General features: G+C 52.6%; 1 protein-coding gene across 1 annotated transcript; it reads left to right on the forward strand.

The window, feature by feature from the left end:
- Window positions 1-3,059: 3,059 nt before the first annotated feature.
- On the forward strand, window positions 3,060-5,429 carry LOC114431171 (piggyBac transposable element-derived protein 4-like). Its single transcript, XM_028398762.1, has 4 exons — window positions 3,060-3,501; window positions 3,880-4,272; window positions 4,373-5,176; window positions 5,413-5,429. The coding sequence occupies exons 1-4, from the start codon at window positions 3,060-3,062 to the stop codon at window positions 5,427-5,429; spliced, it is 1,656 nt and encodes a 551-aa protein (XP_028254563.1).
- Window positions 5,430-15,282: the final 9,853 nt, after the last annotated feature.

The raw sequence follows: 15,282 nt of genomic DNA on the forward strand, positions 1-15,282 counted from the left end.
TGGTAATACGGCCCGGTACGAGCACGGTCACGATCGCGAGCTGCCTTAGACCCATGATATCCAAGACCCTGTGCGACACGTTCCCGTGGTTGAGATGCGTGTGCCCGCGGGTGCTCAACTGTTTGACGCCCGCCTGCGTAAACGCTCGAGTGACTAGCAGGAAACACAACAAGGCATTTCGACTAGACCCCGACGACCTATGCTACAGAAACGCCATGTTCAATGAGGAAAAGACTAAAAGGTTGTCACCGTCGTACATCGACGGGGTGCACAGAGAGTGCAGGACATAAACCACGCCCCCTGGGGGTGCGAGCTCGGTCAGTACGGTGGGCCTTCTGCTTTTCTGACTATACATATATGAGGTGTTGGACAGCACAGAGATTCATCTAATCTAACCCGATAACCCGACGAGGTCCGTGCACCTAGCTAGAACATATATCGGCCACCATGGGCTTGAAACACCAAGCGATCCACGCCATGCTCGCCAATCCGAGCGTGGCGCCCTTCCAAGTGATCAGCAAACCCGAGGGCTGGCAAGATTGGATCCTGGTAGATCATCTCATGGTGATTCACAAAGTAAAGGCGGACGACTACGTGGAAGGCGAGCACGGAACCTCGGTGTTGAACATGGCCAAAAGACTGGCGAGCCATTACGCCAAGGAGGCCGAGAACGGTCGCCGCGTAGTGTTGGTGAAAGATGGGCCGGGCGTGCAAAAGCCCAGCGTGAGAGAGCTCAGGTCTGCTCGTGTCGTAGCGCCGCACGTACAGTTTTGCAGGACCAACTTACGCCAGATAGAATACGTGACGCTGAAACTCTTAGCGGACATGGGTATGAAAGAAAACGTGTTCCTGGTCACGGGCTCGGAATGGGACGGGTCGAGTGTCTCGATAAAAGACGTTTCGCTCGACAAGGAGGCGCTGGTCTCGTTTCACCGGGAGCACGTGAAACGCGAAGAGCGTGAGCGCTCGCCCTCGCCTACCTGCTCATTGCGGGACCCTGCCGCGGAACAGAGCTCGTCCCAGGGAGAAGATGAAGGGGAGGCCTCGCCCTCGCCTACCGGCGCATGTAAGGACCCTGTCGCGGAACGGAGCGCGTCCCGGGGAGAAGAGCAGGAGGCCGAGGCCTCGTCTGGCACTAGTGCGCTCTCCGACACTGACACGGACTCTAGCTACTGCCAGGGAGAGGTCCTCAGACCTACAGGAGTCTCGGGCGTGTTTGTCGCAACCTTCGCCCGTCCGGACGGTGAGGACGTCATGGTTCTACGCGACGCGTGCTTGAAATGCAAGACCTCTGAAGCTGACACGCTTCTCGTGGAGCTGGCTAACCTATTGGATGGAGGGGTTACGGTGTGCACGGGGGACTCGGATCTAGTCGCTGTACTCACCGCCAGTGGCCGAGAGGGTCTGGTCCTTCGGCTGGATAACCTGAGCTACAGGGAGGAGCGGACGATGCACGACTCTGTCTTCGGAGAACTGCTCGCCGAGCCTGGCATCGGGCCATCGTCGGGCCCCGTGCCGTTTCACCCGGGTGATTATGGCTCGCAGAAAGAGCGTTTTCGAATCCTGTGCGACCTGGACAGGGGAGAGCATCGCATGCTGACCGAAGCTCTGGAGAAACACGAGGCTTTTGAACGTGTCCTGCAGGACAATGGATTGGCTATAGATCATGTGTTCACATACCTTTATCAAGGAGGAATCAGAGGTTCTGTCTACGTCGCGTTCCTGAACAGGTTCGCGAGTGAGCCCGACTCTCGGGGCAGCGTCGCGGAGTTGGCCCGTAAAGTCAGTAAGAGCAAACGTCCCGACGCGAACGCTGTGAGGTTTCTGTTTGAAACCTTCCGCTTCGCGCCAGCAAAGGGGTCGGCCGGGTGCGACCGGATTGCAGTGGGGAGGAAAAGAAAACATTCGAGCGAAGACTCTGACACCTGGGCAAACAAGGGTAACACCGAGCACTCCATGAATGAAGGGGAACTCCATGAATCTACGCTCTCTGAAGAGGCCGCTGTGGCGACGCGCGGCCTTAAGCGGATAGCTAAGGCATACATGGACGGAAAGATACCCCCTTGTAGCCACTCTCGCTATCTCAAGTTGTGTCGATGCGGCCAATATTTGTTTCTGAGCGTGAAACCGGACGTTCGACTGGACGAGAAGGTTCGCCAGGAGCTACTCCTGTTCATGGCACTCTGCGGGACGGATTATAGCGTGACGCCTACCGGACTGGGCATGAAACGCTTGCTGACCGGAGCGATCGAGAGGAGAAAGCTCTTTTCAGAGTGGTGTTCACGGGTCTCAAGTCTACTGTGGTCGCCGCCCAACGGAGAGCTCAACGACGAAGAGGATCGTGGATCTGCTGCTGCTCGTTTTCACGCGACAGGGGTAGAGCTGGCTAAATTGAGCGAGATACCGCGCAAGACCCGTGTTACGCACTGGACCGAGAGCACGTGCGAACTGATGTTCAGGACACTGAAATACGTATGCGATCTCTGGAATTTCAAGAGACCGTCGATGAGCTCAGAATACGGCTTTTCGTTTCGAGATGGGATGGTGAGCTTTCTGGGTGGAAGCGGATCAGACGGCGAGGGCTTTCCCTCTGGAACCCAAAGTGACCTTTCATAAATTTGTATGTGTACCTGATGAAAGTTGAAAACAAAAAAAAATAAACCAATAAACGCATTGTGATTGCTGTACAATGTCTCCTTTTTCAGTTGTGTCAGTTATATAGAAAAGATACTCTCAGTTACAACAGAGGTGTGTTCGAGCAGAATACGAACATGGGACGCGACCTGAAGCTCTAGTAAGTTCATAACACATGACGTGATGTCCCTGGTAAAAGATGCGTGAATCCGTATCGGACTCCTATTTAACTAGGTGTTATCCGATGATAGATATATATGTTCCCTAGCCTCTGTAGATCCGATAATATTCACTCCACGATCCAAGATAACGTGTGTTTGTGTGTTTGTTGCGGTCTGTTGCGGTCTCGTAGGCACCCTTGATCCTTTAGTCGAAAGTAGGGATTCCACCCTCGGACCTAACCATCCCTGTTTGAGGCACGGGCGATGTATTACACAGCTGAGCAGGTGATAAAAGCGAAACGCAGACTGGATAGGATATTCGCTCCATCCAGTAACAAAGATCCCCGTGGTAGTGACTCAGAGGATTTTAGTGGAGATAACGATAATTCACCCAAAGGAGCTGAGAGCACCCCACCCATGACCAAGGCCGGAAGAGAGGGTCATGGCATCGAGCGAAGTAAAAGGGGTCGTAACGAGGTTGAAGACGAGAGCGACGAAGACCTCGACGACGACGGCTACGCTGTGGAAGGCGACGCGGTAGGCGCGAGCACCGAGGGCAGCGAGAGCCCCGAAGACCCTGACGACGAAGACTACAGTGTGGAACGCGACGCGGGAGACTCTACAGCCGACGAGGAAGGGGGTGAGGAGGAGATCGACGCCCGGGAGGGTACGCGTGAAGAGGGCGAGGAAATCAGCGACGGGGAAGGTAGCACAGACAAGGAAGCCAGGAAACCGAGCGCCGATGACAAGAGCCGCTATGCCAGCTGCCAACACAGCGACGCAGAAGAAGAAGAAGAAGAAGAAGAAGAAGAAGAAGAAGAAGAAGAAGAAGAAGAAGAAGAAGACGAAGAAGAAGACGAAGAAGAAGACGAAGAAGAAGAAGAAGAAGAAGAAGAAGTGAGAGCAAGAGTTCAAGTTCACCCAGATACATATATGTCTAAGGACAAGACAATCGAATGGTCCTCAGAGCCTCCCAGCCAGCGCGCTCAAACAAAGGTTTCGGAGTATCCCAAGGGACCTACGCCTGAGGCTCTCGCTGGCGCCCATGACGTTTTATCGTGTTTTCTGCTGTTCTTCACAACAGAGCTAGAACAAATAGTGTTACGTGAGACGAACCGGGAGGGTTTGAGTACGTGCGGATCGAAGTGGAAAAACATGGATGAGACAAACCTGCGAGCGTACATCGGTCTGCTTCTGCTGGCAGGGATGTACAGGTCTCGAGGCGAAGCGACCTCGAGCCTGTGGGAAGCGGAGCAAGGCAGGCCGATTTTCAGAGCGACCATGTCGCTCAAAGAGTTTCATCGGTGGTCTAAAACGCTGCGATTTGATGATCGGAAAAACAGAGGCGTCGACGGGGACCCTCGCGATAAACTTGCTGCTATCAGAGAGGTGTGGAGCAAGTGGTCGGAGAGGCTCCCTGCGCTCTACAATCCCGGACCGGCGGTTACAGTGGACGAACGCATGGTTCCTTTCAAAGGTACTGGGGCAACAGTGGTTTCTCTTTCCAGCCTCCGTATGGGTAATGGGTTGCTGCTAATCTCTAGCTTTTCTCTTCTCCTTCTCTTTACGCTCTCCAGGAAGATGCTCCTTCCGTCAGTACATGCCCAACAAGCCTGCCAAGTACGGGCTCAAACTGTGGGTGGCATGCGACGCTGCGTCCAGTTACGCATGGAGGATGCAGGCGTATACCGGCAAAGAGTCGCCTTTGGCGTCTGACGGGAGGACGACGGCCAAGCCTGAGGTGAAGCTAGCTTCAAGGGTTGTTCTCGATCTCACACGAGGATTGAAACACCGTCTCGTTACGTGCGATAACTTCTTCACGTCGTACGAGCTTGCGCACAGACTGCGTTGCAACGGCGTCGACCTACTGGGTACCATCAGAAGCAACAGGCTGGAGCTACCTCATGAACTGACATCGGCACGTGGACGAAAGGTCTTCTCTTCCAAGTTCGCCTTCACAGAATTAGCCACTTTGATATCGTACGTGCCCAAGCGGAACAAGACGGTCGTGTTGCTGAGCACTCGACATTCGACTCCTGAAATCAACGCCGACTGCAATAAAATGAAGCCTCAGGCGATCCTGGATTATAATCGCACCAAAGGCGGCGTGGACAACCTAGACAAGCTGCTAGCAACCTACAGCTGTAGGCGGATGACCAAACGCTGGCCCGTCGCCATGTTCCATAACATCCTGGACGTCTCAGCGTACAACGCATACGTGATATGGAGAGAAACCCACCCCGAGCTGATGGCCGGAACACGTAATCGCAGGAGGTTGTTTCTGGGACAGCTGGGAAAGGAGCTGGTGACGCCTCTCATACTGCGCAGGGGACACGCGCCCCGAGCACAGTCGGCACGCATGCTGGTGGCTGCGATGAGAGGTATAAGCTCGGAGCCGCCCGTGTCATCATCATCACCATCATCATCACGGAAGAGACAGAGATGCCAAGTGTGTCCTAGATCCAGGGATGCTAAAACGTGCACCCTGTGTATGGGTTGCAAGAAATACATTTGTAGCAAATGCACTTTGTATTTTTGTGCCGTTTGTTCTGGGATTGATGAGGGATAGTACAGTAGGTGTGCGCGTGTGTCAATGGAGATTTGGGTTCACGCCTAGGAGGAGGGCATGGTTGAGACCTTTCCTGTGACAATATACGAAAAAGGGTTGTATACATTGTATATTTCTAACGTCAATAAACGAAGCTGTGTGTGTACACACCATAGTGTTCACAGTTGTAACTGATCACAGACCCATGCATGTATGAATTGGTGTGTAAATTATGTAGCAAAGCCTTACAATGACCAGTACAGGAACAGGAGGTTGGAGCAGTTTTTGTTTATTGATTTGTTTATTGAAACCCATGCCACATTCTATTCAGGCTCCCAAGCAGACATTCAACAGCAGAGACGCCTTACATAATTCACCCCCCCAATAGCAGTCACTGAAATACAATAACGACTCTGTGGGCGAGCATGGTGCTGTTTGTGCTAAGTCCTTGAGAGTCCACCGAAACGTACTCCCCGTAGCTCACTGGGATGAACAGCACTGCCACTAGACCGGACACACTGACGGAGCCATCTTTCCGTATCAACACGGAGGCATTCCCCCTGGAAATCACCATGTCCCCCTCTTCGGCCACTCCCAGCTCAGTTTGCTTTTCAGGTATGATCATCCAGTTGGGTGGTTTGTACCACTGGGCGCTGTGCTTCCCGTAGTACCATCCTCCGATCGGGGTCGTGGCGTGCCTGTATAAACAAACGAACGTGTTTACGATCAGAGAGCCTTTGACGTGCATGTCACGCAGATTTCCCAAGCCCTCAGCTTGGACCTTGATATAACCAGGCAGATCTACGCTGGTTGCGGGTGTGAAAGGAGCGTCTCCTTGCGGGGGTATGAAATTAGGAGCAAACACAACTACGCCCGTCTTGTCACTATAGGCATGCAGATAATCCTCTTCTCTGTAAACCGTCACGCTTGAGCCACCGAATGAAGGGCAATGCACACCAAGACCTTCGCCTATCGCCTCTCCGAAGTGAACGCCGTCTGGCTCTTGGGAGAAGACTACGCGACCTCTGGTCGTCAAGTAGCTCAGCTCCCCGAACCGTACGCTGGCTCCGTCTCGGGATATCACCAGGTCTGTGAAGGACGAGTCGTCCAGTTCCGGCTCTGTGCAATAGTGTTCGGTCTTCTTATGCAGGTTGGGGTGGATGTAAGTGAGGAGATGCCCCTCGACCAATAAGTTGTCATACGTGCACTCCACCGAACCCCTTTCCAGCAGCACGTCGACCGAAACAGAGCCGTCGTAAACGACTCTGGAGGGTGTGGTCTGCTCATCAGCGGGCGGCTCTTCCTGGTGCTTGGATAGTCTGTCCATGATTCTGTGAAGAGTGAAGGTCCGTTTAGACTAGGGTCTTTGGTTTTATTCACCTAGATAAGGTCTTAGGTCGGATCTCGGAATTACCCGCCTCGACTGTGGGCGGGACTGTTTCGGCCGCGGCCACACGAGTTCACCCCTTGGACGGGTCGTTTCTGCAGCGGACGGATCGTTTCTGCAGCGGACGGAGCGTGTCTGCAGCGGACGGATCGTTTCTGCAGCGGACGGAGCGTGTCTGCAGCGGACGGATCGTTTCTGCCGCGGACGGGTCGTTTCTGCAGCGGACGGATCGTTTCTGCCGCGGACGGATCGTGTCTGCAGCGGACGGATCGTGTCTGCAGCGGACGGGTCGTTTCTGCCGCGGACGGATCGTTTCTGCAGCGGACGGATCGTTTCTGCAGCGGACGGATCGTTTCTGCAGCGGACGGGTCGTTTCTGCTGCGGACGGAGCGTTTCTGCAGCGGACGGATCGTTTCTGCAGCGGACGGATCGTTTCTGCAGCGGACGGATCGTTTCTGCAGCGGACGGATCGTTTCTGCAGCGGACGGGTCGTTTCTGCAGCGGACGGAGCGTTTCTGCCGCGGACGGAGCGTTTCTGCAGCGGACGGATCGTTTCTGCAGCGGACGGGTCGTTTCTGCAGCGGACGGATCGTTTCTGCAGCGGACGGGTCGTTTCTGCAGCGGACGGGTCGTTTCTGCTGCGGACGGAGCGTTTCTGCCGCGGACGGGCCGTTTCTGTTTAGGGTGCAGCGGACGGAGCGTTTCTGCTGCGGACGGGCCGTTTCTGCCGCGGACGGAGCGTGTCTGCTCTCGAGGACGGAGCGTGTCTGTTTAGGGCTGCTAGGCTGCAGCGGACGGGTCGTTTCTGCTGCGGACGGAGCGTTTCTGCCGCGGACGGAGCGTGTCTGCTCTCGAGGACGGAGCGTGTCTGTTTAGGGCTGCTAGGCTGCAGCGGACGGGTCGTTTCTGCCGCGGACGGAGCGTTTCTGCTGCGGACGGAGCGTGTCTGTTTAGGGTGCAGCGGACGGAGCGTTTCTGCTGCGGACGGGCCGTTTCTGCTGCGGACGGAGCGTTTCTGCCGCGGACGGGCCGTTTCTGTTTAGGGTGCAGCGGACGGAGCGTTTCTGCTGCGGACGGGCCGTTTCTGCAGCGGACGGAGCGTGTCTGCTCTCGAGGACGGAGCGTGTCTGTTTAGGGCTGCTAGGCTGCAGCGGACGGGTCGTTTCTGCAGCGGACGGAGCGTTTCTGCCGCGGACGGAGCGTGTCTGCCGCGGACGGATCGTTTCTGTTTAGGGTGCCGCGGACGGATCGTTTCTGCAGCGGACGGAGCGTTTCTGCTGCGGACGGAGCGTTTCTGCCGCGGACGGGCCGTTTCTGTTTAGGGTGCAGCGGACGGAGCGTTTCTGCTGCGGACGGGCCGTTTCTGCTGCGGACGGACTGATTTAACTGAAACTAAATAAGGTTCCAAATAATCCTCGGGCGAGTTGGTTCAGTGGAGGTCGGATTGTTTCTTATGTGGACGGGTTGGTTTTACCCCTAGGCGTGGGTTAAGTCCTTAATTGTCATAGAGTGATGCGTGGGTTGTTTCATGAGACTTCTGTATTGTTTCGGTTGTCATGTAATTACTGCAGTGATGGACAAGTGACATATGAGGCTTATTTCTGTCTAGGCTGAGGGAGGATATGAACTGAAAACCCTCTGCTTTTGATGACTAAACAGAGAGGAATTACTACTACAGAAAGACATCACGCACTATCGAGGAGGAGCTTTTGTATATAAGCAAGATATTCATTCTGATGAGGCCAAACTCTGTTCTTCGGTTCATCTAGTATGTATGCTGTGTAAACCACCCAAACCCAAGACATACCGTCTTTTTATATTTTTTATTTTTTTTTATTTTTTTTGTCCAACAACGCAACGGAATCGAGTCACCGACCCGGAGACATCAGCCTGGACATAGTTCATCCCAATGGACCTTTTGTGGAGTGAGTGACCCGTTTTAATATTTATTTTTACACGACCACTGCATACTTCGGTTGGAGCAAACCTCTATGGCTCACAGATGGTACACCCCAGAGCTTGGGATCTTCGGAGAAGGAAGGCCTCACATGGATGCGGACGTGACCACTTTTATGTATACGGAGCCCTCTCCTCCATCCCCTCTGCGTAACCTACAGATACGAAGATGGTACCAAGAAAACGCCCAGGTACGCGAACGCCCTCATTTGTATCATAGCGTCAGGGAGTCTAAGGAGTACTATGATAGAAGACGGGTGGAAAACAGACATTCGGGAAGGGAAGTACTCAGCATCCCTCGACCGCACGGACCATCCACTGCGACACCCATGCCTAAGTCCCGTAAGTCTCGCTTGAAACGGAACAACCCGGGCGAACCATTCGGATCAACTGATGCGCGACCCGTTAAGCGGAGACTGGTGTATGAAGAAAAGGATCCCCTTGTTCACGTAAAAGCCAGGGATCGAAAAAAAGCCGACCGAGGCCTGCCTCGACGATCCGTGGACCGGAGCGAGGCGTATGATACCAACCGCGTACGACATGCCAGGAAGTCTAGGAAAAGGTACGTAGACGCAACCCAGGGTACCAGACACAACTCTTCTAAAGATCACAATCGCAGCAGCGACCGTGTCGGGGGTCGATCTACGTTACCAGGAACGCGCGACTCTACAGCTAGGCTTTCTTCCAGAGTGGAGAGCGACCCGGTCAGCCGGAAACATACAAAAAGGGCTGAGCCTGAACGTGAGTCGTATAATGCCATAGAATCAAAGGGTATCGCGCTATGTGACCCGGAAGACCCCAGTCGCACTGTGAAGAGATATAAGAGCTCAAGGTCCTGGAAGCACGAAACATCTGCTCCTGTACAGTCTCCTGGTGGTGATGGTGGTGATGATGATGACGACGACGATGATGATGACGACGTTATAGCTCAAGACAATGATGACGATGGGGACCGAGCTGTAGAAGGTTTCAAACAGACGAGAGGAAGCGGAATGTTTAATCAAGAGTCCCAGGGGTGTAAGGATGCCACGGACACGGAGACGTTCTGTGAAAGAAGGATGAAGACGTTTGTCAGTCCTGGGAGAGGTGTCACAGACGTTCAAGATGAACACCGGTCGTGTTACACACCTACGTCCAGCATACGCCACGAACCTAAAGATGGACAGAAAGTAGAAGACTCTGATCCGCTCATCACCGAAAGCAGATGCTCGCAGCATAACAAGCGTAAAGGAGAAAAACGTAGAAGCCGGAAAAGGCCTTCTGAAGAAGGAACCCTCAGTTCTTTTGAGTCTACCCCTATCCCATTAGCAGAACAAGCATCGCGTGTGAAAAACAAGAGTCATGAGGATAGGGCTGAGGGTGAGGAGAAAGCCACTGGATTGTCCAATCCCTCTTGTTCAACCCAGACGGACCGTCATCACTCAGTTGTTAAAAAGGAGGAAGATAGCTCCGTGACAGTAAAGGTGGAAGAAGAGCATGAGGGGCCTTGCGAAGAAGACGGTGACTGGGAGCTCCAGAGTGCCATCATGAACATACGTGAAGAAATGTGCGTTTTATGTTATATACACACATGTTACAACCCACACATGCGCCGTGTCATTGAACCAATTTCACACATAATATCTGTCTTTGCCTTTGCAGAAACAGCATCCAACATATGAACAAAGCACCGAACCAAGCGAAGTATGTGAACACGCTGCAGGAACTGGAAACTCAGCAGGAGGCGGTCGTCCCCTCTTCAAGTATGGCTTGGCTGAACGACATCGAAGACAGATGGGACCCCTCCTCCCCTAGGCCGGACGAAAGCATGGTCTTTGGTGCATCGGACGGTGTCCTCGAGGCTTCTGTTTTAGAGGATGATTTTGTTGATTCTATAGCGGACCTCGATGCATTATACTCTCAGAGCGAGTACTCAGGACACCGCTCTCTTGAGCCTCAGAGAAGCATCGTCCAGGAGCAACAACCTCAGCAGCTACCCTACCTCACACCTCAGAGTGAAGCTAGCATCCAAGGCGCTGGCGCCGGAGGAGCACAAGGGGAAGACGAAGGAGAAGAAGGAGAAGAAGGAGAAGGAGAAGAAGAAGACAAAGAAGAAGAAAAAGAAGAAGGTGGCACACCAGACCGAAACCGGGACATTATCGTCCCAGCAATTACCAAAGAAAACCACTTATCCCTGTCAACTGCTGAGATCATCAGGTTGATTACATGCGTGGCCTGCAAGAAGGTATTCAACAGGACCGTAGTATGTCACCAGTACCTGCTTCAACTCAACAGGCCTGTGCAGTGCGTGTGCTCCTGCGTCATCTGCACCCTCTGTTACAGGGCGCAGGGGGGTTGTGCCGAACATGAAGTATTTTCTACAGCAGGACCAGTGAATGTGACAGCCAGTTATATAGCGGAGTCCCCCACAATGAAGTCCGTGGGAACATGGGACTTTGGAAGGGATGAATCCGACCACTTTAAGACCGAGGGCGAGCTGAACGACTGGGTGCGTAGGATGATAGAGGATCGGGTCCCCAGCGCCTCGGACCTCGCCGATGGTATGTATGGTATATCGCACCCCCCTGAACAGTTATGTATATTTGTTGATCATTGACATTCTGTGTCTGTTCAGCATTTACCAGGATCATGGAGAACAAGGATGACATGTCGTTCACGTACTGGACGAACATCGTTGTTCCACAGGAGGATGCTTACAGGTATGTGTGCATCCCTCACGTGCCCGGATTCTGGGATCACGTGGTCGTTGGAACGAAAACCAGTGAAGAAGCCGCATTGGGACCGGATCCCTATCTACCTCGTCTGTTCGATGTGAAAATGGAGAACCACGCTTTCCACTGGTGTTGCTTTGTCCTCAAGAAACAAATCATCCTGGCTGCGTGGTGCACAACTCAATCTGCCCGCTCCGACGCCCGGTGTAACGATACAGTCATGGTTCCGTTGGTGGACAGTTCTTTACGACACGTGGTGGACAGCCTCGCGTTCAGGCGGATGATGCATTACTTGAAAGAGTGGTTCACTGTCCAGTACTCCGCAGGGAAGGGTTGTGGGAGAAAGCTTCACGTGGTGCTAGATTGCATGCTGTCAGAGGCGCCTACTCTGGTCCACCTGATCGCCGGTCTCGCCACCAAGACCGGGATGGAGCTTACCGCCGTCCCCTGCGTTCGCAGGCTTAGGGATCGAGGGTTTCACGCAGAAACAAGCATGCTCAAATCTAATAGCGTAGTCGCAGAGAAGCTGTTTGGCTACAACCCACAGCACGCCCCACCTTGTCCCTGCGTCAATCTAGTCGAGGAGTATAATGATTATCATGAAACGAATGGCCGTGTGAGGCATCTTAACCATCCCATTTACACTGTAAGGGAAACTGTAGATTGTATCTGAATGCTACATGCAGTATTTCAGCCTGTCTTACACAGGAGCAGCGACGCATTCCACACATTTCAATGATTGATATGTAGCGATTGTTTTTCTACAGCAGGAGCGGAGACACATTTCCATCATACATTGCAATGATTGATATGTAGCCAGTTTTTTCTACAGCGTTTTTATACTATGTTACACTGTCATACTATGGGTGTGGATCCATGTCCTCTGTCTTTTTTTGATACTTGATGGTTTTGTAGACATTTTATGCCCTTTGTACTTTGCTAACCTCACAACTTGTGCAGTATGACTGTGTGTTTTGTTATGGAAAAAGAAATAAATCGATACAGACGCCATACACTGTTTTATTATTTCCTGGTACTTTATTTAGCTTATTTGTATTGGTGCCTTGGTAATGTGTTTCCCAAATTGAATAAATGTATGAAAACAATGAACAACCCCTCACTACTATTACTACAGGGGGCAGGTCTGAACGTTTTCGTCCAGGTAAGTTAAACGAGCGTTTTCCACGGTAGCTTTCGTCACAGGTTCTCTAGCGTCGTCCAAGTCCCTGTGTATTGTCAACGCTAATACAGCGCGGTTGATTTTGTCGGAAGCGTTGAGCTGTAACCCAACGTTATCCGACAGAGTGTCCACTGCGCTGATCAGTTTCCCGGTGTCCATACGTCCTCTTAACGCAGTCAACAGGTAACGCAGATGGTCTCTCTCGGCCTCCGCAGATTGTAGCTCTTTGGCGTACTTGGTGTACCCGGTGCGCTCGCACGCGGTCGAAGCGGTGACTTCCTTCAACATAGATATGTTCCTGTCTAGTCCGGTTATGGACCTTGCGACGGTGTTTATCGCCACGTCGACCTCGGCTTCCTCCTTCTTCCTGATCAGCGCTATGGAACGCTCCTGCTCCATAGGGTGCATGTACAAGGTGGCGAAGAAATTGACAGCGCATGATAAAATGAAGTCAGTGAGTTCCCATGCTCCGCGTGCCACATTGCGTGCAAATCCCAAGTGGCTACTGCTTCGGCTCATCTCCTTGATCAAGACCTTCCTCCCGGTGCAATGCTGTAAGTACCTCTCCCCAGGCAGTTGCTATTGATCTCTTCAAACACCTCAACAATGGCAGTTCTCCTCACATACTAAACAGGGCTTAGAACGCTGAGTGCGTTGCGGACAACAAATCCTCGAGTCCCCAGGAACCTAGGACACATGAATTCATGCATGTATACGCAGTGCTGCTGAAGGTCACAAGCATAGCTGGTAATTGTTGTAGGTATTGTTTATAACCCACAATGAACCATTTCACTGTAAAAATGAAAGCCCTGCATGATTGTGTAACTGAACTGAAGCGTGAAAAAAGGTACATCAAAGGTACATCACTCGGACGGACTCTGCAGCACGCGGACGGAGTCTGCATCACACGGACGGACTCTGCAGCACGCGGACGGAGTCTGCAGCACGCGGACGGAGTCTGCATCACGCGGACGGACTCCTTTATCGAATGAGCGGTCTGCATCACGCGGACGGACTCTGCAGCACGCGGACGGAGTCTGCATCACACGGACGGACTCTGCAGCACGCGGACGGACTCTGTAGCACGCGGACGGAGTCTGCATCACGCGGACGGACTCCTTTATCGAATGGGCGGTCTGCATCACGCGGACGGACTCTGCAGCACGCGGACGGACTCTACATCGAATGGACGGAGTCTGCATCACGCGGGCGGACTCTGCAGCACGCGGGCGGACTCCTTTATCAATGGGCGGTCTGTACACGCGGACGGGGTCTACATCGAATGGACGGAGTCTGCAGCACGCGGACGGACTCTACATCGCATGGGCGGTCTGTACGGCTGATACACAACATACCTGTGTATATGTGTGTGTATATATATATATATATATAGAGACATCATTGTACTTGCACAAACAGAAGCACTGGTTTCTTGTTGAGGAACACGCTGTTTTTAACAAACAACACCACTCCAAGGACTCAAGATGATATACCAGCCTGTTATCTTTTTGATGATGCTTATCACTGGGACAGCCTGTTGTGAGGACCATGGTCAAGCCAGGACCAAACACATTGTTTTACAACGGGGTACTCTTGCGGCAATATCATGTCCCATCGCTACAACCGAAGAGATAGTCTGGAAAGACTTGGACTGGGGAAGAAATCTGTTCTTCAAAATGTTCTTCAAACCCAGGGACGTCGACCAGAATAAAAGCATCCCATGGGGAAAATATCTGATCTTCACCGAAGTCCAGGGACCAAGGAACCAGGCGTACATGTGTCAGACCGGCACCTATACTGCTTTGATCAACGTGACCGTGACGGACGAAGAACCTTATAACCAGCTCGCCATCGAATACTGTCAGCATGGTAGACCGTGCGCTCTGACCTGTCCTTCGATGAACATGGTGTCTCAGTGGCCCGGGGTACAGTGGGACGACGCTGTGTGGTTGGGAAAGGAATGGAATGGTACTCAGATCCAGGTACTGTAATAATCATCATCAGCGTCATCATTTATAAGTACGATGTGTATTCTGTGCTTTCATAAACTTATTTTCCATTTATCCCGTTTCCTGCTTCCACAGGGAGAACATCCTGTGATGATCAGTCCCAATGTCATGGCTGCTGATATCTTGAGGAACCCATCCCTGGTGGAGTGCAAGAATCGGTACAAACTGACGGAAGAGGGTCATCGCCTGACCGGCCTACCCGTGGGTCACGTGATGTACACATCGTCCAACACCATGGCTATGACGATCATACCTCCATACAGCAAGATCGTACGTCCTATCCAGACAGACCTGACTCAGAATGTATTCCTGCCTGTTATAGTGGGCGATCCTCTGACTATCAGCTGTGAGGGTATCGGATATGACAACTGGGACGATTTGTTCTGGTTGAAGAAGCCCTGTAGTAGCGTGCGAGACTGCGACACTGAGTTTATCCCCACCGAGGGCCGAGTCACCGAACAGAAACAGAACACAACCTTGGAAAAGAGTGTGTTCGGGAACCCCTTGTCTCGAGCTCTGGTGTTCACCAAGGTGGACGAGTCTGATCTGAACAGCGTGTACTATTGCAAGCTGGAGTCCTCCGGCAAGCATGATCTTGTGAACGTGTATCTGCAAAGGGGCTGTAAATGCATCGGTAACAGCCCCATCACCTCAACCGGAAAGCGCTGCCTGTGCATCAATGGTCGATGAATTATA

The sequence above is a fragment of the Parambassis ranga genome, unplaced genomic scaffold (assembly GCF_900634625.1).
Source record: "Parambassis ranga unplaced genomic scaffold, fParRan2.1 scaffold_60_arrow_ctg1, whole genome shotgun sequence".
In the NCBI taxonomy this organism is placed as follows: Eukaryota; Metazoa; Chordata; class Actinopteri; family Ambassidae; genus Parambassis; species Parambassis ranga.